At 39.8% G+C, this 27,288-nt stretch overlaps 1 protein-coding gene and 1 long non-coding RNA gene across 2 annotated transcripts; one reads left to right on the top strand and one right to left on the bottom strand.

Annotated features, from left to right (window-relative positions):
* LOC145782486 (uncharacterized) lies at positions 1-25,323 on the bottom strand. The gene is made up of 6 exons (XM_082594285.1): positions 25,252-25,323; positions 7,496-8,219; positions 4,113-4,376; positions 3,646-3,803; positions 2,030-2,272; positions 1-1,696 (listed from the first exon to the last, which is right to left on the bottom strand). Exons 2-6 carry the CDS (start codon positions 8,146-8,148, stop codon positions 1,137-1,139), a joined length of 1,878 nt encoding a protein of 625 aa, XP_082450411.1. The 5' UTR covers positions 8,149-8,219; positions 25,252-25,323; the 3' UTR covers positions 1-1,136.
* Positions 10,947-17,175, top strand: LOC145781582 (uncharacterized). The gene is made up of 3 exons (XR_014290773.1): positions 10,947-11,037; positions 12,241-12,415; positions 16,923-17,175. It is a non-coding gene; the product is annotated as an uncharacterized LOC145781582 (long non-coding RNA).
* Positions 25,324-27,288: the final 1,965 nt, after the last annotated feature.

Below are 27,288 nucleotides of genomic sequence, written 5' to 3'. Positions count from 1 at the left end.
ATCGTTATTTTAATATTGCACTCAATAATCAACTGGAATTAGTTTCGAAATAGCAAATACAAGAAAAACGCACTGACGCAGAATTTAACTTCAAGTTTTCTTTGAGAGCCCATGAACTGCATCTTGGACTCGCGTAAAGAGTCAGCCACATCCCACTAGTAGTTATCGAACTCGAGTGCGATAACATAGAAACTAACGAAACACATCATGAGACACAACCCACTTGATGCAACGGATGGGACTGCATCGTAAAACAACAATAATTTCAAGTTGAACCACAGCGAGGAGATCAATTACTAAGTTTTGCCGCAGTGATCTTTCCGAGCGTGCAGCACACATGCATCTGGTGGTAAACCCGGCGTTGACATCAGGGATATCTAGAGAAGGGGATATGAAGGCTCGCAGCGATTGCCTTATTCTCATGACACTACCAGGGCGGTAGTTTGTAGTGCTTTAAACATGTGGTTCTTTTTAAAATCGTAGAAAGTTTTGTAGTGCAGCTGGTACAATGAACTACAGAAGACAGTTAGCAAATGTTAGGTAGAGCATATTTAAAGAATAATTGTTTAAAAAGACAGTTGAAAAATTACCAGTAAACTGTTTTTTTAACAAAGCCTTTGCAGTAGGCTAGATGTAAAGCAAGTATACGGGTAGTTGAATTAACAAGCAACCATGAGCATGCTGTAAATATCCAGGCCTGATGCTAATAGTGCAATGCACGTTATCATATAAAAATTTATTAAACTAATATCGGTGCCAATTGTCATTTGATGATAAACACAGATTATTTACGATAAACAAAAGCCCTTCTATTGTCAGACGAAATAAAAGCCTTCGTATCCCCTTCTTTAGATATCCCTGGTTGACATGAAACACAACGTCGACTCACATCAGCCATAAGCGTATTCTTGAATCGAATAGTGTTCCTACAGAGCGGTACGGAATCACACACAACAGGCCGCATGGTGCGAGAGATGTTTTGGTGCAGAGATTCGTTTCATTGCGTTGCTCTCTACCTCTGATTGTTTCACTCGCTTGAGAGTTGGTAGTTTTCAATACCGGTATCGATGATTCACTTCATTGCGTAGATAAAGTTTCTTCCTGAACCGAGCGAGCAGCAACACAAAGCATTCAAATTAATGAAGTTTCTTCAAGTTAGGAACATTTTTTATTTCAATGTCCAAAAGCATCTGCCCAAAAGACTTTCCCTGGGCATCAACTCTTAAAGAAGCCACTCCTCCACCTCCAAGGACATCCCTCATTACAAAGTTGAAGCCGTTGATTCCTGGAAGTTCAAAGCGTTCAACAAACGTGGCTTGGGAGTCGGAAGGAAAGAGATGCTTGAAATATTGGTACACTGCTTCTGAGGTGAGATGCTTTCTCAAGTATGGAATGTACGATGGATGTCTGGCCACCACTCCAATGTTCGCACTGTTGCCCTTGTCCCCACTGCGGGTGATGGCGAGTTCCTCCAAAAGGAAACTGTGCGTTCCTGTCTCCACGTCAGTTGGAGAGACTTCGATTGGAAAAGAAGATTGAGGAGGTTCCTGGATGTCCTGGTTCACAGTAGTCTCCTTTCCGTCAAAATGAATTATGGCAGGAACATCAGATTTTGGATGAAGAAATGAAAACAATTTCAACACTGGGCTCACTTTTGGTCGCCCGCCCACAATGCCACAAAGCCCTGGTGCCATTCCTGCAAGGCATGAATCGAATGAGGTTGCAAACGTTATGGTTCCAATTTAAAAGCATGAAAAGACAAAAGAGATAGTGATAAATAGCGTGATAAATACTCAACGCTGTTGTGATACGGAAGATTGTTTCCTAAGCTCTAATCAAGAATAAACGCAGTAAAATGTCGGTTAACATAAAATGAACTCATAAGCACTGGCTTCATAAGTATTCAATCTCTAACGAAGACAAGTGACCGTGACCTAGAGCCATAGACACAAAGTCAGTTCGATGAGATGCAGACAGATGCATGATGACAGATGCAAGTGTTTCGATCAAAAAATAGAAAATAACTAACCTGTTCCAGCTGCCGCAAGCTCCCGGGAAAATAATTCCAACGCCCTTTTATCATCATGCTCCACTGCCAACCAGATTGCAGTTTCTCTTGGTCCCTCGCCATCTTCACCATACTTCCTCGCGTTATTTCCATACAATGATTCGTCACCAATGGCCTGGATGTGAACTCGTTTGAAATCAGATATTCCCAACGCAGAAAACATGGAACGCACACGCTTCAAAATGCTCTCGGCTGTCCTGCGTCCTAAAGCAAGCAAGCAATCATCAAGATGATGCAGCAGTGTCGCAAGTAACAAATATGTTTCCAGCCGAAGGCATTCTACGGCGAAACTAAATTGACGCAGCTTGGAAAAGCAAAACCTGTTTGGGTTATTGTTTCTTAAAATATTGTATTACGAAAATAAAGGGTTCAAAGTCAAGACAAAAAAGTGGCTTCAAAAACAAGCAGCGACGTTTATGGTGGCACGTGACGCCAAGCGACATCAGCATCGTTGTCGGTTTCAGTCCGGTACTATGTGTTTCAAGGCAATCGAGTGTATAGCAAAATTGACAGCGATAGACACGTCACGTGTTTCACCCATGAGACTGGGTTGGGGGTGTTGTTGCCGGAAAATTATTCCATCCATTAGGTGCCGCACAGGTTTGTTCAAGCGCACACATCAAGAGACGAGAGTAGAACCAGCGCCGCTTGATCTTGAATCAACTGAGCTATCGGGCGGACTCGAAACCGCTCAACGCTTAGTGCGCCCGCCTCAGAATCGGTAGGCATGGGTTCGATACCTTGTCGGGTCATACAAAAGACATTTTATAAATGGTACTGAATCTAATTCCTGCTTGGCACTGAGCAATGGAATGCATTGACACTGTCTACTTTGTGAAGGGCTGGGCTCATCGGTATCGCACAGTTCCACTTTGTTTGGACTTTTATTTACACCAGTAGCGATAAAACGTGAATACCCACTGACGCAAAATAAAACGAGTTCGATCGTGAAGACCTTGAATAACCGGCCTACCGCGCCCCGCGTATGCGAGGCGCGGCGTGAGGGGACGGCGACTTTGCGCCCGGAAGCGGTTGGTCCACCAGCTAAGGACGCGGGGCCAGGGCTGGGGAGATGTGGTGCCTGTGGGGAGAGATTTTTTTTTTTGGTGGCCGAAATTCCGATTGATGAGGCCACATAGTTCTCAACCGCTGATTTTGTCAGTCAATTGAATCCTTAACTTTGTGGAAAGAAAACAACTAAACTAACTTTAAAATAAAAATTGAAATTGCTGCCGTGACAAATGAAATTCAATTAATTTTACTATGAAATAATTAAACCGGCGTCGTTCCTGCATTGTGGCATTTGGGCATTGCGTCATTCATTAATTTCGGCATTCAGGCATTCGTGCCTTGCGGACTAGGGATGGCGTCGTTCATATTTGCGTTATTCGGACCACGGCATAAAGGTCGTGTACGGTATCCTAAATTTTATTGTTCATCGTTTTGTGTCAAGCCGAAGTCGGCCATTTAACGACTCCGGACACGCTTAAATCTATCCGACTCCACAGCCCTCTCCAGGCCATCTATTTTCGTAGGCCACATGGTGATATTAGCAGTAGTATTTTATATTATTTCACCTTTAGCAATGGCTCTTTTCCCACCAACACTAAACACTGCAGTTGTCCTGAAGCCATCTAAGTAAGTTGCACAGATCTTAAAGTCGCCACTAGGGGCAAATCCTCTTGCCCCTTCCACTGTTACTGAGTTATGGCTTTTTTGAGAAATTTGAACATTCCTGAAAAAGAAGTTGTTACCATAGAAAGCTTAAAGGATGAATAAATAGTCTACAACAACAATCATACTTTTCATATTCCAGTTCCGGTAGATGTGACCAATATGTTTAATGTCTGAGTCATTATAAGCTAAGTATGCCAGCCACAAACATCACAGCACGTCATGATGAGATATCAGGGGGTAGGGAGAGATTAGTGTTCAAAAGTTTCTATGTGATTTAGTCTGCTTTAGTTTCTTATGAAATAAAAGTAAGATAAGTTTAAGCTAAGATTGCACTATAAATATTAATGCTTATCACCATTCACCACACCTGAAGTCACAAGTAACATCTGGAAGCAGATACGCTGAAGGATCACCAATTTCATAGACTAGTTGTTCTGAAACTGTAGATGGATCCACTAAGCCACCAGTCGATTCAGGTTTTGTCAGAAGAAAGTCGCCACCCTGATAGCATTCCGCAATGGGAAAGCCGATGTTGTCCCAGTCTGGCACTGTCTGCCAGTCAGTGAATATTCCACCTGTTGACTGAGCCCCACACTCTAGCAAATGGCCAGCAAGACTTCCACTTGCTAACCTTGAAAATAAAAGAATTGATGCAGCTCACACTGTTTGAAACGGTTTGATGATCCTAGTACATTAACTTGCTCATAAAAAACCTGTGCAGAATAAAAACAGGTGAAACAAATGATAGCTATCCAATCCGATTCAACCTAACAAATCTCATGCACTTGAGAGCAGTATAGTTTTCAGTCAATCAAAGATATAAACTATAAGTATTTACTATAGGCCTACAAATTTGTTTTTTTCTGTACAGGTTTACACTTTGTGATTGAATATTTAGATCAAGGGTCTCAAACATGTGGGGCGTGGGCCACATATGACCCGAAACAACGTTTTTGTGTGGCTCTGATACATTTGTAAACATTCAAATAATTAACAATATTTCAGAAAGTGTTTTAGTGTCACATATTTTTTTTTATAAATTTACCCTAAAAGTGCTCAAAAAATCTGAAAATGCTCATCAACTGCCACACAACTTTTAATGCTACTGACGCACCATTTATTGCGTGCGAGAAACTCACATTGTTACATCACAATCACATTGCCTATTCACTCAATTGTGTCCATAGCTGTTATCCAATAGTAACTTTGGTGTTGGCCACGGTCAGTTCTTCAAGGATTTAGTTTTTCTGCGCTTTTTGAAAAAAGGTTGCAAAATTTTTACTCTACAAGCCATGTCATTGCGTTATATTTTGTTTTTCTTTTGCGTTTTTTGTGTTATCACAGTGTTTTTCATCTCTTTATTCTTACTGCTATTTGTTTTGTTGCGATTTCATGTTCTTCGTGCTTTCTTCCTACGGTACCTCTTTTATTGCGTTTTTACTGTGTGATTTTGTTCATTGGTATCCCACTGTCCCAGTGTCCCTATTATGAGTATTATGTATTGCGCTCTCGAGATAATTTACAAGTAACCGTATTCATTTGGCCCTCAGAGCACCCTTGATTTAGATTAAGTGGGTAGAAACACAAGGAAGCCGATCTTTGAGTCTACCTGTCCTACAGACATATGCTCCTAAGTGGGTTGCAAGAGACAAGTGCCATCCTTTCAAGCATCAAACAAGATCTTACTACTCGGTTCAAACAATTTAGTTAATGCCATCCAGGCCTCGAAATTCGTTTTCGTTGACGGCGGACAAACGTGTCCGGCCTGAGCAGCTATCTCGGCAGACAAATTAAGTCTCTCGGCGGACACACAAGTTTTAACGTCGGTCGTCATGCTTAATCACTTTATCTTGATAATTCTTCGCCATTTGAGAACTATAGCTACGGTGTAGAAGACTTTTTAAAATTTCAGCGAAGTCACTCTGAAAAGCTTTCATCAGACCAACGACGTGGGCTTGAAGAGTCAAAGCGCCGTGTAGCTGCTTAATATGCCGCATAACTGATTAACTTCCACCTAACGAGGTCGTGCGTCACAATGCTCTGGGCAGGAGTCGGAAAACTTCTAACTAACGCTATTATTTTCTGCTGTGCAAAGTTTCACTAGGCTTTTTCTACGTTTATTTTTGCGTATCATGTGAGCGAAAGTGAATTTCCCTGGGCCTTTTTTTACTGTAATATCAAAACTTAACAAATTTTGCTGCATCCTGCTGTAATAGCCTACCTGGTATAATTTAATTTTGTAACCAACCTTGCCTTATCACTATTACTCGGAGATCAAAGCCAGACATTGTGATGTAAGACTTGAACTAAATTGCGCGTGGTTAGTGTAGATCAGGGGTCGGCAACCTACGGCCCGCGGGCCAGGTCCGGCCCGCCAGGCGCTTCGTTCCGGCCCGAGAGCAGTTCCAAGCAAAAGCACGCAATTCGGCCCGCGACGATAAATAAGTTGTTTTTCGCATGCTAAAATCATAGTGCAACAAAACCACGGATACTACCTCGTGCTACAAATTATATGCTTCATTGCACACGTTTCAGTTTTGTGCAAAAGTTTAACTAGACTGATTCAATAAGATGATGCAATCTTGAACAAGCCAGATGACATCACAATGCTGGAAATCAAGAAAAAGGAAATTTTTGCTGGAAATCAAGAAAAAAGGAATCACACGACTGTGATTGCAACTGGTTGATTTATTTCAAAATTTAGATTCCAACAGTTGGTAGATTCCAACATTAAATTGTTACACACATTTGTTCTTTTAATAATCGGTTTCAAAGTAATAAATTCCTTTTATCATATCAATGAACATATTATATAAGCATGAATAGGAATGTAAAACGGCCTGCAATTTAAGGGTAAGATATTCGCGTTTCAGAAAAGCTGTCCCGGCAGTTACGGCCCGCCAGTATATTTTATTTTATCAAATTGGCCCGCGGCTCAAAAAGGTTGCCGACCCCTGGTGTAGATGTACCGGTACTCCCATCGAATCTTAGCGAAGAATTCACCTTTGTTACGCTGATTCAATGTCTTCAATCGTTGAAGCAATGTAAAAATCGAAAGTTTTCCTGCTTAAATCGAAGCTAAGGAATATAATACAGTATTCACATTTTGTAGATGCGCGCTGGAATGCGCGGGAAATAATATTTTTGCAACAATTGTTCGTGCTATGCAATGACGATTTGTATCGGTAGTTCCTGTGTTATTTCTCGGCGGACAAATATGACCGATCTAGATGGTACTTCCCGCGGACATCACATGCTGTGACGGCGGACATGTCCGCCGTGAATTTCGAGGCCTGACATCTATAGACTTAGTTTTAAATTCTAAATAAAGGGTTGTAAATGCCAAACCACTATCAATCAATTATCAAGAAAATACTCCAATTGTTTTGATAAGCTTGGAAAACTGTATGAAATTAACTGGAAATTTTACCTTAATGAGAGAAAATATTAATATTAACATCAAATGCATTTACATTGTCAGACGCATGTTGCTAGAAAAGCAATGAATTTACAAAGTAATTGTGATAAAGCTCAAACTTTTCAATAAAAAAAAGCACAACTTTGAAAGTTACACTGTTGTGCAATCTGCATCAAAGACATTCGTCTGCATAGGTAACAACCCAGACTGCAAAATCCTTCATTTTTACAACGATTCAATGCAGACATTGATACAATGTAAAACTGACAGATTTTGTAGTTTGGGAATAAGCAACTCATAAAATTAAAAAAAAATCATTGTGTCTTACTTACTTGTTGTAATCATTAGATTGCCAATTAAATTCATGCATCAGTGGACCTAGGACAAGAGCACTGTCAACACATCTCCCTGTTACAATAACTTCCGCACCCAAATCCAATGCTTTTGCTATAGGTTTGGCACCAAAATAAGCATTCATACTCATGACCGATTTCGGAAGACTTTTACCACTACTCATCTCTTTTGTTTTTCCTGCTTTAAGTAATGCAGAGTGAAGTGACATGATATCATCTCCTATTACAACAGCTATATCAAGCGTTTTTCCAGCCTTTTCTGCTTCTTTCTGCAAAGCATCAGCACATGCAATAGGGTTTGTTCCACCAGCATTGCTCAAAACACGAATATCATTCTGCTTAATTGCTTCTATTTGGGGCCCAATTGCAAAGCTCACAAAATCTGGGGCATATCCTTTTGTACTATCCTTCCGTTTTGATGCTGTTAAAAGTGACATTGTAATTTCTGATAAATAGTCTGATACAAGGAAGTTTATATTTCCCTTATGCACAAGTTGAGCTGTAGATACATTTGTGTCACCCCAAAATCCAGATGCACATCCAATTCGAACAGCATTCATAGTCATGCTTCTTCTAAGACCAAATCTATAAAAACACCGTCCATGCTGAAACTTGCTGCAGTGTGAAAACATAGTCCTCTAGTGGGGATCAGTGCTAAGCAATCATAGAACAATCAATTCTAAGTAGTCAGCAACTTGTTCATCTAAACATAAATACAAAACGTATCACATGACATAATTGACTTAAGTACACCGACCAGCATATATTACTGATTAGTTAACAGATCTGAAATGGTTAAGACGATAGCCTATTAATACTATGCTTTCAACAAATTCACTGTTTGCTGCAAAGGCTTTGTCATAGAAGAATATACATTCTTCTTGAAAAACTAACTTTGTGAACGAAGAAACAGCAAGATTTGAGAAATGATATGATTCAACATTTGAAATGTCACTAAAGCAATGCATTTTAAGACTGTTGCTTTACATTTAACTTAATTAAGCTGATGGACAAAAGGAATACCGAAGAACTTATGAACTTGCTGGGGTTGAATGATAATGTTGATAAATTGGCGAAGGCGAATGGAGTGAGGTGGTATGAGCATGTTTTGAGAAGAGCGCTGGAGTTGCAAGGGGAGTCGTAGAACATGGTTTCCCAAACTTTTTTGGGCCACGGACCACTATTTGTGAATCTGTTCATTTGCGGACCCCCAATACAAAAGCAAAAATGAATAAAACCAAATTTTGTTTATTTAAAAAACTGACAACATCAATGGGACGGATGGGATTGCTTCTTATTGCATAAATCATCATTACTCGGAGTTAGCCTATTTGTGAAAGGCAAACTCGTATGTCAAGGTCCACCGAAAGTCTGGACCTGTATTTTGTCTTCATGTTGGTAAGAGCTGAAAATGTTGTCTCACACATGTAGGTCATGCAAAAAGGCAATAAAATTTTAGTTGCATTTTGGGATAGCAATGGGTATTCCTCCACAACACTCAACCAGAAAGATGCAATAACTGTTTGATTGAAACTAAGCATTAAAGTTCGATCAGATGATAATTCGGCTAATTCTTCTTCTTCGAGTCCTGACAGATCAGTTTTTGTAACAACAAAAAGGTTTAAAATCCAGTCAAAATTCTCATATGTCTCTTTTAAAAAGTATAATACTTCTTGAAATGTGCAGAAAGCAATTCCAAATGCTGTGTAACGTCAGAGAAAATCAACTCTGTACTAATTAAGGGTTTGTTGGTAATGTAGTCACACAGAACAGGAAACATATCCACAACATTATCATTTATCCTTGTTTTCCATATGTTGAGTTTCTTAATGAATGCTGTTATTTTGTTTTGAGTGAGTAAAATGTTCGCATCTCTTCCCTGAAGTCAGCCTGAAGTGACAAGTTCAATTGGTTTAGAAGGTTAAAAATGCCTGCCAGGTAGCCTATGCAAGTTTCCCAAGCCAAATTTCATCGCCTACTTGTGAAGCCAAGTCAGCATTGTGCGCTTGCAGGAAAACTAAAAGCTTCTCGAAGTTCAAATACACGTTCTACAAGTTTTACTGGTAGTCCAGTTTTAATCCGGTGATGTCCCCATTACCGAGGGTTGCCAGACCAACCTACACGTGCAGCAATTGCCTTTACATCGATCTGTTTAACGCGTCCTCTTTTGTCAAGCCCACCTTGCTGCTTTCCTCCTCAACTTGCCTTTTCCACGTTTTCTTGGGTCTACCTTGTTGTCTACAACCCTCCACTTGCAACTCTAGCGCTCTTCTCAAAACATCATCTTCATTCCTTCTCACCGGATTAAAACTGGACGACTACTACTCAATGTATGGAATAATTCACACCCAACAAGCAACACAGCATGTCTCTGTTATTTTGCTTTTCCCACTTAGCCCATTCCACCTCACTCCATTCACTTTCACCAACCTATCAACATTCTCAACAGGCAGAGCGATGTTTTAGCACACTGCGAAAAGTGAAAACCTACTTGCGAACGACCATGACACAGAAACGTCTTAACCATGCCTGCATCATGACCGCTCACAAAGAAGAAGTTGATGTACTTGACAAAGACAAAATAATTGCGCAGTTTATCTCTGAAAGCATTGTTCGGAAAAACACATTTTTTGTTTAACTATGCTATGGAGCGCCGTTTGTAAAAAAGTGTTTTATACCTTTTGTTCTTTTCCCCACTATGGGCTTCTCAGGAGCTGAATTGTCGTAAAATCGCTTCTGCGTTGCATTACAGCATCTTGTTTCTTATCTGTGCGCCCGCTAGGAGCGACTTATCGTATGAACCCACCGATGTATTGTGTGTGTGTTATCGTGTTGTATCAACAATGGTAATGTAATTATGGAACTAGTACAGTATTGCAGTTTTCGTCCCGCAACCGCACATACCAATCACAAAAAATATGCGGAACTGAATTACCAAGACCAGACGTTGTTGCGTACCAATTATATCTATTACTTGTTTCCAAATCGTGTTAGAGGAAACAGACTTAAATGTAAAACTAGGCTAGCCCAACCACCTAGCAAAACCGCCCTTTTGAAAAACGCACAAAATAACCTTTATGACGTGACAGTATGTGTTCGCCAGCCAGCCCAGCTATTTTGAAAACTCGGCACCTATGGGTACGGCTACGCTGGTATAATCATGAAGACAACCAGCCAGAGATGTACCTAACCGTATACTTGCGGCGTAGACTTTTTGTTTGCGCTAACGCTTGCGACCACATTTTTTTGGATAGTTTGCGCTTGAGGCTGCGCCGTAAAGTTTTCGTGGTTTTTTAGCGCATAGCGCCAACGTATACTTTTTAATGTCTTAATTTTTGTTTGCAATTTTTTTTGTCAAACTGCGAAATGTTGACGTCTTGCAATTGCCCATTGTTCTAGTGTCGTGTCACAGTGTCATCTATTGTTCAGTCAGCTGGAGTTTGTTTGTATATCGCACTACTGCCTTTGACGCTGGAGTCCCACGTGGAGACTGAAGTCTTGCAGGAAAAAAGAAAGAATGAGTTAAAACAACTTAGAACTACTGAGAAATTAGTAAATTACGGGTCAGAACAAGAATGTAATGTAAACAAGCAAGTAGGTAGGTTGGTAATGTCGCTCCATGTAAAATGTAAACAATGACTTGGCTTCATAGTGTGAAGTTAGACGGACAAAACGTTGTTTTTTTTTGCACAGATCTGCAATTTTGTAGTCAACGATATGTTGCCAATGACAACAGTAGAGTCATCCTCCTTTCAGGAACTGCTGGACTTGATACCCGGGTATGGTAAAAATTCCATGAGAAGAAGAAAAATTACCAAACGCATTGAAGACAGGTGTGCTATTGTATTGATGTTGTAACTTTCACCTAGCTTTCACACATCGACACATGATTTTTTATGGCACTGTGTTAACTTTTGTTCTTCTGAGTTGGACTGCAATAATCAACGTTGTCGTTGCCATTTTTAGGCTACTCGCTTTTCTACGACTTTTCTAAGAAAAGGTCAAGCTGCAAATAATGTAGTCCGTCTTTTTTGCTGCATTTATTATTCGAACTACAGCATTCAAAGATATATTAACGTTATATAATATTTCAGCTACGCTCTGAAGAAGGATGAGTTGAAACACCTTCTCCACGATTTGCCGTATGTTTCCACTACAGCTGGTGCCTGGACTTGCAGAAACAGGTATTACGTATACATTTTTGAGACTGAAAATGTTCTCAGCGTAAAAGAACTGCAATATAAAATTTTCTGGTATTGGTATGATTTTCTAGTAATAACATTTGCAGTGAGAATATCACAGAATCTTTTTTTTAGGTCTTATCTTGGCATGACAGTCCATTGGATCGACCAAGAGACTTTAAAAAGAGAAAAGAGAGTTCTAGCATGTCAACAATTATTGGGAAAACATATGTATGATAACGTTGCAAAGTCCATTCAAGACGTCCACATGGCCTTCGATATCACTTCCAACGTTATCAGTACAACAACAGACAATGGATCTAATTTCGTGAAAGCGTTTAAGTAAGTCCCCTAGCTTTGGTAAATACATAAGATTGTTGATGATAAACATCTTTAGCTTAACTACAGCCCTGACATTGCTGATTAACAGGATTTTTGGCGATACTTTCAAGACGGTGTTAGAACACGGAGCAGATTCTCTTGAACCTAGTACAAATGATGAAGAAGATCGCGTAGATATTACCAGCTTGTCGACAATTTTAGCCAGTGCGGATGAAAAAAGCATTTATGAACTACCAAAACATTGGAGATGTGCAGCTCACACGCTAAACCTTGTTGCTACAGTGGACTAGGAAAAAGCTTTCTCCAACAGTAGTTACAAAAAGGTCAACCGTTCTGCTTTTGGAAAAGCAGTTGCTTTATGGAACAAACAGCAGAGGTGTGTATGGCAGGGTTGTCGGTATTTTACCCGACCCAAAAAAACCCGATTTTATAAAAAAAAAACCACCCACTTAAAAAACCAAAAAAAACATAAAAAAACCCAGAGCATCTTATTTGTTCAGTTTTTAATAGAAAAATTAAAAAAATGAAGAAAAACACTACAAGGCACTTAAAACAAACTTTAAGTTAGGACTTAAGGATGTGATTGTGAAGTAAATTTCCAAGAATAAACTGAAAACGCAGTGGATATTGTACAGTGCACAAAAATCAAGTATATAATGCCACTTTGTGCTTACTACACTAAAACTCATTTATGCAAGGCCTTATAGTTAAACTGGTGAAAGTACTACTCAATTGTAGTTTGTATATAGGGTCTGCTACTATTCGGCGAGTCCGATTCGGCGAGTCCGCTTCGAAAAGTCCGATTCGGAGAGTTCCCTATTCGAAGACAGCCTTTTTCGGAGAGTTCCCTATTTAGAGATTTTTTAAAAATCAAAATTATAAAAAAATAAAAATAAAATCCAAAATTTGTTTGCACACAGACAGCGATGCAGGATACATGTCAATTTTAAGTGAGCAAACATTTTAATTTAATAGCTCAAAAATAAATTTAATTCGCTTTTAATTTTACGCTAAATTTCAATTCAATTAATTTTTCTGTGTCCGAATGCAAAAGAAACGATATTGTGGTGGAATAAAATACAAAATTCTCTAAATAAACAGAAGGCGTTGTTGGATTTTCAATAAATCTCCGAATAGGGAACTCTCCGAAAAAGGCTGTCTCCGAATAGGGAACCCTCCGAATCGGACTCTCTGAATTGGACTCGCCGAATCGGACTCGCCGAAACGGGCCATTCCGCTGTATATATGATGTGAAATGCAATTTAGGAGGCTATTTACCAATTACAGATTCTGGATTCGAACGCATGGCTATTTCAGAGCATTTGCCTAAATGGCCATTGGCCACGCAATTGCTTATCCATTAGTCATTACTATACATAGGCGTCGATTTTTTCTTAGAAGAGAGGAATTCTGGGTGGGCGAGAGTTTTCAAACAGATTTCATTGAATGTGTATGTTTGCAAATTCGCAATGGTTCAGTCTTCGAAATGAGCATATTTTTACTTCGGCAAAAACGTTGCCGAGGCCAAACGGCAAAAGTTGAAATTGCCTCGGCAATTACTGTGAATATTTATTAGGAAAAGATTGTACTAAAACATGTAAAACGAGAAGCGAAAAATATACTAGAGTAGTCTATTACGAACGCATTGTTTGATTTGTTGTGATGTAATAATACCAAAAGTAGTGATAAAGCGAGCAACGCGATACGCACGCTATTATGGTAATTCACGTTAAAAAACTCACCGGGAGGGGAAAGTAAGTTAATTTTGGGTTGATTCAACGTTCGAGTCAGCACAAATCGATTTAATTTTTCCGGCGGGTTATATTGCGTAACAACAATGCTCAATAAGAAATTTACGTTTGTTTTACATTAATTCGACATCTAGCGATGTTGAATTATCATAAAATAACGTTAATTACTCAACCAGGTACAGGTAACATATTAATAGCTCCCTGCGAGAAGATCGCCTCGATTTACGTAAGCTTATAAGCCAACATAATTTCGGCACAATTGGGACACTGCGAGCAACCCAAAGTTTGTTTGATGAACTAGTCAGAATCGGTATCATCAGATGCTATATCAGCTGGACGAGATAACGGAAAGCGAGGCGCAACAAGGAGTAGATGCTTACAATAATTTGACGTCTACTGGAGTTAAATCAATACAAATAGCAGGCCTTGATACAACTTTTTTTTTCCGGCGGCCAAACGTGTCCGACTGAAGCAAGCTGTTCAGCGGCCAATCACAAGCACATGGCGGCCATCGGAACTTCGACACGCATCAACATACAGTCTTCGAAATTAGCACATTTTTACTTCGGCAGAAGCAAAAAATATACTAGAGTAGTCTATCACGACCGCACTGTTTGATTTGTTGTGATGTAATAATGCCAAAAGTAGCGATAAAGCGAGCTACAAGATACGCACGTGGCACGCTGTTGCAGGAATTCACGTTAAATAACTCACGGGGAAAAGTAAGTTAATTTTGAGTTGATTCAACGTTCGAGTCAGCACAAATCGATTTAATTTTTCCGCTCGGTTATATTGCGTAACAACAATGCTCAATAAGAAAGTTACGTTTGTTTTACATTAATTCGACATCTAGCAACGTTGAATTATCATAAAATAACGTCAATTGCTCAACCAGGTACAGGTAACAAATTAATAGCTCCCTGCGAGAAGATTGCCTCGATTTACGTATACACTAACATAATTTCGGCACAATTGGGACACTGCGAACAACACAAAGTCTGTTTGATAAAGAACTAGCTGTCAGAATCGGAATCATCAGATGCTGTATCAGAGCACGAGGTTGTCGCGTCATCACTGGAATCAGACACATCAAGAGGCTCATCGCTTGGCTGTAAATCTATACCATCTTTGCCGTTCGCAATGAAGCGTCCACGTTTTGCGGCTTTCGGGCTTTGATACCACTCCACAGGCCTCTTTCTTTTTCATAAAGATCCATCAGGGTGTTGACTAGGAAACAAATCTATGCTGTGCCATAACGACTGGGAGGAATGTTTAACCCTAACGTTACAAGCGCTCGTGTGGCCTGGGCATTTTTATTGCCCACGCTAATGCGCCATTTGCTGACGCTAATTTCGAAGACTGAATTTATCGCATTAATAAGGTGTATTGTGGTGTCACTTGCATCCAGCTTATCGTGAGACATCAGCTGCTTGATCACTCAATAAGGTTAACAATTCAAGCATATACAGGGTGTATTGTGATTTATCAAGTGCTTTAACTCTTTTCTAGTCCTTTGTGATTATAAGTGGCAAAGTACTACTACTTTAATTTACAAGGCCGCTTGTGTAAAATTTTCTCGGAACTTCATGGGGGACAAATGCGGCCGACGGAAGGGCGAGACCCGGCGGACAAAATGTCGGTTTTTGTAGGTTAATCGCGGCAATGGCCGCCTTCAGTTTCGAGGCCTGAATTATAGGGTGATTGATATTTTTATAAAAGATTCTCCCAGCTGGGCACGTGTCTAAGCGCCGGCGAAGTAGGAAGTAACCCAAATAAAACATCCAGCAATAGTAAGATTGAATCAACATTCTAGTCTGGTGTAGTCTAAGAAAACTAGTTTTTTCTTGTAATCTTGTTGTCCTTACAATCACCTCGGCAATTGCCGACGCTAATTTCGAAAAGTGTGGTTAGTCTTTTTCGCAAAGACTGCGTTTAGCGTCGCTGCAGCAATTAAGCTTTAATAGGTTGGATGTTTTCTTTCTTGCATCTTGCGATCTTATGAGCGCTGCTAAACTAAACAAACTTCTTTTTCCTTTGCGACCTAAAAAGCGCGTGACTCGTGACCTGTTATCTTTAAAGTGGCGCCTTCTGATTTGCCGCATTTGTAAAAGCGATTGTTTTTAGTACGTCTTTAGTTTGTGTCGGTTATTTTATTGTCATGTTCATTATGATGTCATATTCACATTTCCTTACGCTGACCGGGAACTGAAGTTTGATTGTGACGTAACGAAAGTGAGACCATTCGGAGAAAAGATCAAATTGCCGACGCAAATTTGGAGAAAAGATCAAACGTGGCTTTCTCTCACCAGGAATTGCCAACTGTGGCAGTTGCCGTAGCAACAACAATGCAGTGCGTACCGCCATTTTTCCACGCAGCGTTGTTACGGAATTGCTTTGTTCTGTCGGATACCTAGCGAAAGACAGCAAAAAACAAGAAGTTGCGCTGCAGTTGGTTAGATAGTCCAGCGTTTAAGAAAAACGAAAATAGTTGTAACGAATACTTCATAAGCGGCATGAAAACAGGGTGGGCGAAACATATTTTGCCCACCCTCGTTTCACGGCAGGGTGGGCGTCGCCCACCCTGCCCACCCTATTTCGACGCCTATGTTACTATATATAATATATATATAAATGATAAATATTTAAACATTATGGCATAAATGCTCCTTGCCTTCAAATCTAAAGCAAATGATGCAACAATGTGATTTCTACCACGGTAGCATCAACTTGGTATAGAAATCAGTGGATGATGCAACATCCAACTTGAAATTAATGGATGATGCAACATTCAAGTAACAACAGCCCTAGTGCATTATTTTATTGAGTTATGCAAGCATGTACTGTGAGTGAAAGGCACTTCATTCGTAAAAAGTAGTTTTGAGGTGAAATAAGCATGAATCTACCTTTTTTTGCATCTTTTTTAAAAAAACCTTATAAAACCCAAAAAAACCCGGGTTTTTCTCGACCCTGGTGTATGGTCAATAGAATACGCTATTTTTGTGTTTTATCTAAATATGTGGTGTTTAGTATCTACCACTATCCGCAATTAGATTAAAATTGGTTACAACACAAGCCGCATCACTTTCAACATCTCATTTGATTTATTAATTATTTATTATATATTTATTTCAGGAGTTCTCAAGCCTCCGAGATAATTAAAAGTGAAGTGGGAAAATTGCTCGTTGTCCCAAATACCACCAGATGGAACTCCATTTATGATGATGTTGCTTGTTTGGTGGGCATTTGCGATAGCAATAAAGCTGGCTTATCAAATGCTTGCAGAAAACTGGAAATGCAATTTTTTACGACAAGTGAGTAATCCAATGTCTATGAGTTTTGGTAGTAAAAATTTGATATTTACATGAACCCTAAATTTTTAGGTGATCTGGCCTTCCTTCGAGAGTACAAAGTTGTAATGAGTCCTGTTGCTGCTTCTTTAGATATTCTTCAGGGAGAAGAAAAAGCATATATATGGGTCTTCTTCTGCCCACAACAGCAAGTCTGCTAAATGCGTTTGCTGGAATAAGTGGCCTCGAACACTGTTCTCCGCTTCATAAAAGCCTTGTGCAGGGTATAAAAAACAGGTGAGTACTGGGCAATAGTTTTAATCCACAATTTAATTGCATAAACAGAATTACACTGTACTGTAAAAGTAATGTAAGCAAGTTTCGTTTGTGAAAAACTTACCATTGACTTTACAGGTTTGGACGGTTGTTTATTGATGCGGATTCCATACTCGCCAGCGCCACATATCCGAATTACAGGCTTTCGCGATGGCTGGATTAGTTGCCTGATGTCAATCCCGTGGAAATTCGAAAAATGGCCACTCGCTACATATCAAAGTTGTTAAAAAACTCTGAGGCTGAGAGCCACTGCAACCAGATGAAGGAAGCCAGTGACAACCAACCCCGTGGGCTACTCCATGCTCTTTATGAGGACACTGGTCTTCTTCTTCTTCTTCGTTTGAACCTTGTTCTTCGCCACTTCAAGGGTCGAGGGGCTCTGCCTTTTACCACCCTTGGGCAGTGGCGGCGACGCGGTCTAGATGTTTGGGCAGGTGTCGAGCAGCCATTGAATTGATTCGTCATCCAATTCACGCAGACCACGCACACCATTTGGCGCATGGTAGATGGCGCAGTTACAGATGGTGTGGTCTACGGTTTGTTCCTCCACGCCACACTCACAGATCGCGGATGGAGCCATCCCCCATTTGTGCATGTTGAAGCGAAATAGTCCGACGCCAGTACGCAGGCAGTTGAGCCGCACCCAGGCCTTCCTTGGCAAATGCATTCCGGTTGGATGGTGGCTGGTATCAGAGATGAAACTTTGGAGTCTTGAGGAGTTCTTCTTCCACTCCGAGCTCCATTGCAGAGGGTCCGCCCACGTAGCCGCACTGATGGATTGGTCTTCAGCACTTTTCATCAGGAGTTGTGCGGCACGTACAAATGGGTGTCTCGATTTCAGTCGCAGAGGTTTCTCGTTCACAGACTCGTAGAGACTTGAGTAGAGCAAGTGGTTGGGGTTCGTAGCGCGACGAGAGAGAGACAGGATGGCTTCTTCGCGACGAAGCTCAGCTGGTTGGATGCCTGCAAGGACAGGGAGATTTTCCGATGGTGTAGGTCGCAGGCATCCTGTCACGATACGCAAGGCGTTGTTTATGGCAGTGTCGATTTGATGGCAGTGGGCACTGCGGCTCCAGACAGGTGCACAGTATTCTGCTGGAGCGTGAACTAGCGCGATGGTGGCAATGCACAGGGTATCAACTCCGGCTCCCCAGCCAGAGCCGGTGAAGGCAGACACTGGTGAAAGTGTTGTCGTGACACAGGACACTGGTGAAGACAGCATAGACGAGGTTGTAAAAGCGTACTTGGATGAACAAAGAACCATTAACCGTGGGCGCTTTTCCAACAAAAGATTTCCAAAATACTTTTTTTTCGCTACAACACACCAATACCTTCCAGTGCTGCGGTTGAAAGAATGTTTTCAATGGGCAAAGACATATTGAAACCAAAACGCAGCAAAATGTCAGATGAACACTTTCAGATGCTTGTGTTTCTTTGTGGAAATTCAAAATAAAACTTGTTTGTTTCGAGTGGTTTATACTGTGTGAATGTTTGGCACCTAGCAAACAAAATGAGTTTGCGCTAGTGTGTATGCGCTGACGCTGACAACTTTTTTTACAAGTTGCATTGACGCATGCGGCGTATAGTTTTTCGCACGTTTGCGTTTGCGCTGACGGCATCAATATTTTTTGTATGCGCATACATCACTGCAACCAGCCAGTAATTCGGTTGACAAAATCTTCCCAAAATGCAGTAGATAAGATTACAGTAATACAGTTAAGGAAACTCGAAAATCATTACGGTATGAAGATTAGGTTAGAGAGGTTGCCATTTCAAACCTGATTTTTTCTATGCATATAGTAAAACTGGCAAATGCACGGTCGGACAGTTTTTACGATAATGCGCGGTCCATCAAATAAGAGTATTAAAACAAGTATTAACCGGCGATTCAATACGATATCAAACCTCCATCTTTACACTCTGACTACAAAAAATAATTATGCCTATATCACGTCAAACAGGAGTAATCAAGCATTGATTTCAACCATCTATTTTTTGCGCAAATTCAACTTTATGACCGGTTTTGCGAACTTTGATCTGCCGCTTTGCAAGGCAACGTGACAGAGTTACTTTGCGCTTTAGTCCAACGTAGAGTGGTTTCACTTCAACCTTGATGAAAAAATTTCTACTTTCTGGCTTTCTTTCCCAATTAAAATCATTAATCAGCGCACTCGAAAAGGTTTTCGAGAATTTCGTTATTGCGCGGTGACGCTCATTTTTGTGGTAAACAACTTTACCTCGGTTCCTACTTTTTTCTCCATTATTCTCTTTTGAATACCGGCCCACGTATGTTGCTCCTCGTTTGATGAGTTGGAATTACGTAATTCATTATGACGCAACCGAAGGTTTTAATTTATCACATGGCTCAGTAGCCCAGACAGCAAAATCCGTCATTTTTGCATTGCTTCAACGTCTGAGTTTTTGCATTGCTTCAACGTCTCAGACGTTGAAGCAATGCAAAAATGACAGATTTTGCTGTCTGAGGTTAAATGGGCGACAACACTAAATTTAAAAAAGAAGAGGTTGTGATTTTCTTTTTAAAAAGTCAGAACGAGCTTAACAAAATAAGTTTGATGAGTAATGTTGATTTATATACTTTTTTGTTATTTTCTATTTTTGTTTATATTTCTGCAGCAGTTTAGCAACTAACACTCTGACTCCATTTCGTTTTTGAAATATTCATCATGTTATTTCTTGATTTCAATGTATTTGTCCTAAGTGACTGGTAAAGTTTATCGCTCATTTGTACTGTACTTTTCGGTTAAATAACTGCTATCGCAAATATGATACCGCCTTTCATAAAACCTGACCATTTATTCCGTTATGATGTCACCATTGAGGGTGTGAAGTCACTAACGAAAAGCGTTCCCAACTATGTCTCAACAACGGATGTCAACTAACCTAGTTCTCCTTTTTAATGTCCGACAATTCAATGTCCGACAACATTGAATCCATATAAAAACAACAATATTGCCAGCTGATGTAAATTAGCACTTCGGATTAACACTTAGTTAAAATAAACATCAGGAATTGCAAACAAGAATTACAGCGCTGGTGATCGCAGCTGGATACATTCAATACAACAGTACCGGTAGTGACTATGATGCGCTAACCTAATTCTGCGTCACTCTTTGATGCTACATAATTTCGACATTTAATCCACGATCATTCTATTGCAAAATTAAATAATTGACTAGAAGAAACCGGCGGCCAAACTTGGCTGACAGAGGAGGTAGCACAGGCGGTCATTCAAGCACTACTTAGCGGCCATGGCCGCGATGGCTGCCGGATGCTTTAAGGCTTGGTTAGAGCATAGATTACTGCAGTAGTTCTCAAACTGTGCGTCGCGACGCCCTGGTGCGTCGTTTCAATTTTCCAAGGGCGTCGCAGAAGAGTTTCGTTTCGTAGCTGAATTCAGTTTATCTTATAAAGATGAGGTTAATCCTTTGATTAGCAGTTTCAGTTGTCATCAAAGTTGTTAACTTCATTAAAACATGCCCACTAAAGTCAAGAGTTTTCAAAAAAATTTTGTGGAGAAATGGATGCAGCGCATCGGAGTTGGCTCTTTTAATTTTCATTCAAGTGGCTTTCGCTTAGAAAATTCTTTGAACGATTCTACGAATTGGTGGATGAACTTCAGGTTTTTTTGCAGCAAGAAAATAATCCACCTGCAGATTGTTTAGCTCAGAACATTTTCTTATTGAAATTGGCTTACTTTACTTGTGTGATATCTTTGCCAAACTGAACATTTCTATGCAAGGGCCGAATAAAAATGACATTTCAGATAAAATTGCAGCATTCGTTAAAAAGCTGCTACTGTGGAAGGAAGATATAGCAAACCTGTCTGGAAGCTCTCGATACTTCACTTTCTTGTCCAATTTACTTAAAAAGAAAAGTATGACGCTGCCTTCAAATTTGTGAAGCATAATTATTTGGGCAACATTTGTCCAAGCTCGAGTCGAAATTTGCAAAACACTTCCCGAAAAATTTATCAAATTACGAATGGATTCGTGATCCTTTCGTCCATCCTACTCCACTGTCTTTTACTGCACAAGAAAAAGAAGCCTACATTGACCTTTCTTGTGACAATTCCCTGAAAAGGATGTTTAATTCAGGAAATCCGGCAAATTTCTGGATTTCAATGAATGGCGATTATCCAGCTTTGGTGAAGAAAGCACTACGAATTATTATCCCATATGTCACGTCATATTTATGTGAAGCAGGATTTTCTGCCTTGGCGGTGAAAAAAGCAAATTTCGATCACCAATAAACACTGAAAGAAAAATGCGGGTGGCAATTTCAAAAATTCTCCCAAGATTTAATGAACTTTGTAAAAACAAACAAGCCCACGCGTCACATTAAATAATATGCATTGGTTTTTGTTGTTGTATCAACAAACAAAACTTTAATAATAAGTTTTCTCATTAACTTTTATTTGCTGGTGCGTCGTAAGTCCAGAAAACTTTTCCAGAGGCGTCGCAACAAAAAAAAGTTTGAGAACTACTGGATTACTGTATGGCTAGAGTTAGGGTAAGCGGAAACTGCGGTTAGCGAAAACTGCGGAAACTGCAATCAGCGAGGATTAGAGCATAGATTATTCTATGGTTAGGGTAAAGGTTAGCAGAAACTGCGGAAAAATGTTTGCAGAAACCGCGGAAAAATGTTTGCGAAAACTGTGATCAGCGAGGGTTAGGGTTAGAGCATAGATTACTCTATGGTTAGCAGGCCTTAAAACTCGAGTATTTCTCCGGCAGCCATCGTGGCCTAACAAGAGCTCCTTTTCGGCGGCCAAATCTGTGTGCTTGGAGGCCAAAATACAAACAACGATAACACAAGTAAATAGAATTACAGGCCTCGAAATTCACGGCGGACACGGCGGTCATGTCCGCCGTCACAGCATGTGATGTCCGCGGGAAGTACCATCTAGATCGGTCATATTTGTCCGCCGAGAAATAACACAGGAACTAGCAATACAAATCATCTTTGCATAGCACGAACCATTGTTGCGAGAATATAATTTTCCGCGCATTCTAGCGCGCATCTACAAAATGTGAATACGGTACTGTGTCCCTTAGCTTCCATTCAAGCAGGAAAACTTTCGATTTTTACGTTGCTTTAACGATTGATGACATTGAATCAGCGTAACAAAGGTGAATTCTTCGCTAAGAATCGATGGGAGTACGGAGTACTTCTACACTAATCACGCGCAACTTAGTTGAAGCTTACGTCACAATGTCTGGCTTTGATCTTCGAGTAATATTGATAAGGCACAGTTGGTTACAAAATTTGTTAAGTTTTGGTATACAGTAAGAAAGAAAAGGCCGAGGGAAAACTCACTTTCGCTTACATGACACGCAAAAATAAACCTAAACAAAACGCCTAGGGAAAACACAGCAGAAAATACTAGCGTTAGTGTAGAAGTTTTCCGACTCGTACCCAGAGCATTGTGACGCAAGACGCCACGCGACCTCATTCGGTGGAAGTTATGCAGCGTATTAAGCAGCTACACAGCGCTTTGACTCATCAAGCGCACGTCGTTGGTCTGACGACAGCCTTTCAGAGTGAGTTCGCTGAAAATTTAAAAAGTCTTTTAAACCGTACTAGCTATAGTTCTCGAATGGCAAAGAATTATCAAGATAAAGTGATTAAACATGACGATCGACGTTAAAACTGGTGTGTCCGCCGTGAAACTTAAATTGTCCGCCGAGATAGCTGCTCAGACCGGACACGTTTGTCCGCCGTCAACAAAAACGAATTTCGAGGCCTGGAATTAAACTTACAACAATGCCAAAATGATCACTTGGCGTTGTTGAAGTCTGGGCGACGTCCTGCTATAGAATCGGTGTACCACGCAATAACTGCTATATCAGGATTGTAATCTGGTATTGCGGGACCATTTAACGACACTAAATTGTTTCCACTATTGGTGCTCAGTAAATTATTTCAACTGCATACCGATTACCGCGTTTCATAAAACCTTACCATTTATACCGTTATGATGTCACCATTTAGGGTGTGAAGTCACTAGCCCATAGCGGAAACATTTCTCAACTATGAAGACACGTGTTTTCCCCTCGGATTTCAACTAACCTAGTTCTCTTTTTTCAACTAGTTCTTAACAAGTCAATGTCCGACAACATTGAATCGACAATATTGCCACCGATATAAATTAGCACTATGGAATGGATTAACACTTTTTTAAAATAAAGGTCGGGAATTACAAACAAGACTTACAGCGCTGGTGATCGCAGCTGGATAGGTATATTCCATATATCACATATATACAATAGCAAATGTTCCGCACAATACAACAGTGGTGATTATGACGCGCTGACCTAATTCTGTGTCATTCTTTGATACTACGTATTTTCAACAGTTACGCCACGATCATTCTATTGCAAAATTAAATAATTGGCTAGAAGAAACCGGCGGCCAAACTTGGCTGACTGAGGAGGTAGCACCGGCGGTCACTCAAGCACTACTTAGCGGCCATCGCCGCCGGCTGCTTTAAGGCTTGGGTTAGAATTAGGGTAAGGGTTAGCGGAAACTGCGGAAAGTTGTTTGCGGAAACTGCGATCAGCGGACTTTGGTTTTGAGCTATTTTTTCTCTCGATCTTTTCAGGGGGAAAATTTTAAAATGATTGCGGAAACTGCGATCAGCGACTTCAGCTTTTTTTAATTTTTTTCTCGATCTTTTGAAGGTACGAACTGACGGTCCGAACTGTTCATGGTACGAACTAGGTTGCATCCGCATACCAAGATATTTGATATTGCTTGTTTTTTGTTTGCTAGTTCTTTTTTTTAATTTTCCTGTTGTTTAAGACAACATTAAGGTTTAAAGTTGACCCTCCTTTTCGGTCAAGTACAGTCAATCTGGGTAATGCGCAGCCATTTTTAACAAACTTTGCTCTCATTTGGTCAAATTACACCTTAGACAAGCCAGTTTTAACTTTTTAAGTGCCTTGCTACTTGTAGATCAATTGTACCAAGAAGTAGGTCAAGTGCGCCTTTTGTTTGTTCTCGAGCGAGTTTTCGGCATCCCTTGCGCAATAATCGCTTAATTACGAATGCGCAGTGCGCATTGAGCTAAAGCGCACCACGCAATCGAATGCACAGTTAGGCTGCATTATAACAGCTTTGTGCCCTTGCAGTGTACAACTAGGCAAAATCGGGAAAGGGAAATTTATCAATGTTGAGTAAACACTACAGTTCAAGCTTTACATGACAAGCACAGACCTCATTTATAGTACAAAAAGAGAAGAGAAATAATTCCTCATACACAAAAAGGTACAAGCTGCCTTTGCCAGCGCAAACTTCTAACTACGTTGATTCAACGTCAAGAAATTCAGAGTCGACAAAATGTGAGATTTTGCTGACGCACAAATAAACGATTAAACGAAGCGGCGTTCACAAATTATAACAAAATGGGCATTACGTAGCTGCTTTAGCATCAAAACAAATCAGTCCGTTGCCTAAAAAACTCTGTTCGTGGCACAAATTATATCATTATCAAAATAGCAGATAAAAATTATGGCTGTTTATGGCATAAATTATCAATGGGGATTATCAATCAGTGGGGACATTTCATGCTGAAATTTATACCAGACAAACACATATATACATTTATTCTTTCATTTCATGAAATAAAATCTTTGTTGATCAAACTCCTTCACTATAAATTTTATGTCTTTAAAATGTAACATTTTGGTAATTTTTAGCAAATAATCTCAAGTCCATAATGTAGGTCAGAAAAAATTCAACAATGATTTATCATGAAAACAGTGAAAATAAGTAGGTATGATACTATGCTTAGCGATCATAAACATTGAAATGCTGACCTGTTGACCATTAATTTATGTTCAAAGGGATGCTTTCACCTCTTCACCTCAGATGACGTTACAGGTCTTTCGTTGCCATCCTGTTGTGCTGATAAACACTCAATTTGTAAGTACTTTTTGTTTGTTTATCACCAGCAAAACAATAAACTGAACTGAACTCACCCATGAAAAAGTACCCACCTGCAATCAACGAGCTATGGTGTGGAGATAAAATTGTAGGAAAATGATCAAGTCGTGTTCAAAAATTAAATTGTTTTCAGTTTGCACTATAATTCTGCATTATATAAAATGCGTAGCTCAAATCAGCTTATCTATCATCTATTGACTAAGAAACTGTGGAAGTAGTGTCAAAACATTTTTATAATCTTTTTGGTTAAGTTTGTATTTTCGAGCACTCAATCGGTAGGCTTTAGAGAAATATTTTGATTGGTTTGTGTGGTAGAAGCATTTTAAAATTGAAAAAAGCACTGATACGGGCCAAAAAACAGGATTTTGATGACCTACCTAACACTTATGCATCACGAGATGTTGTTTTTTACTATTGAATTGTGCAGTATAGTTTATAATGAACTAGCACAACAATTTTTAGTCTTCTACCACAATTACAATAAAAGTTATGGGGCTCTGAAAATGGCTGAAATTGCTATTCGCTACACCTACAGCTACCGCAAAATGACTTCGGACCTTTCTAAATTTTCAAGAAAAACAAGCATTTTGTATACAATGAAATTTTTTAATAAAAACTATCGACCTTTCTTAATAATTTGTCATATTGCATTATTACAACCTTCTTCACATTTTTCACAATCTTCGCATTGTTAGTCACAATGCTTATTGTTAGTGGTATGATCTGATGTAAAACGCACAGCTACAAACCTGGCATAAATTTTGGTAAAAAGGTCCGAAGTCATTTTGCGGTAGCTGTACCCCCAAGTCAAAAACGAGGGTAGCGCCCGAAATTCAAATGGCCGCCATGGAAAATCCGTTTAAGATATTGATCTGAAACTTAGGATTCTTTCGTTTGGTAGCCTCAGGCATAGTATGACAACTTTTCAGCAAAATCTGAGAGGTACCATATACAAGATATCTTCATATTGGCTGTTTTGATATGGAATGACCCACGTTTTAGAGCAAAACCATGAAAGATCTCAAAAATTAGAGCCAATTCAAAGAAACCAATGTTATTTTTGGTTTCAGTGGCCAAACATCGCCCAGAAACCGTTAAAATATCTTCGGCACTCGGAAAAAAGTTTTTTTTTGTTAGCCAGTGTAATATATGGAATATAACTATATACAAAAACAAGAGCTTGGCAGGCCTATATGGGTATGGGCTCACAGCAAAGATTTTGGTTTAGAATTGCATTTATGGTAAAGCGTTAACCAACATTTCTACAACTGACTAGATGTACGAGTGTATAGGCTAGCCATTAGTTTTGACTTTTGAACTAACTTTTTGCTGTGTGAGTTGTACACTGCGGCTGAGGAGAATCATCATGCCTGCTTAGTGCTTACAGTTTGGTGTACAACTAGGGTAACTTGGTTCTTAGCAATAAACCCTGCTTAGCCTTTTTCATTTGAACATAATGTTGAAAAGAATAACTCAAATTCACAATAAATAAATGTTCAGTCACACAAATAGTTGTAGGCTACTACTCCAATTTTTAGTCATCCCCATTTTCATAAAGATGGATCATTTCTTCAGCATCCTGTACCTCAATGACTGCAGTAGCTGATGCAAAAAACATTATTTATCATTTTTGTGTTGCAGTGTGGACCATTTATCGAGGATCCCAATGCCTTAATAGCAGTGACAATCGGTGAGGGAAAGCAAGGAAAGCAGTGCTTACCTGAGCGAAAACTATGCAAAATATAATGACTGAATTCTAGGTTTAACTTCTTATTATTTTTATCAAGTCTATTTTAACTTGAAAATTACTGTGTTCGTGACTAGAATTACTCGTAACGCTTGTGAGTAGTCTAAGTCAGTGCTCTTCAACCTTTTTTGGTTTGGTGAACCCTTAAAGTTGTTGTGACGAA

This window comes from Aplidium turbinatum, chromosome 13, assembly GCF_918807975.1.
Source record: "Aplidium turbinatum chromosome 13, kaAplTurb1.1, whole genome shotgun sequence".
NCBI classification, from domain to species: Eukaryota; Metazoa; Chordata; class Ascidiacea; order Aplousobranchia; family Polyclinidae; genus Aplidium; species Aplidium turbinatum.
This window is presented reverse-complemented; position numbering and strand designations above follow the sequence as displayed.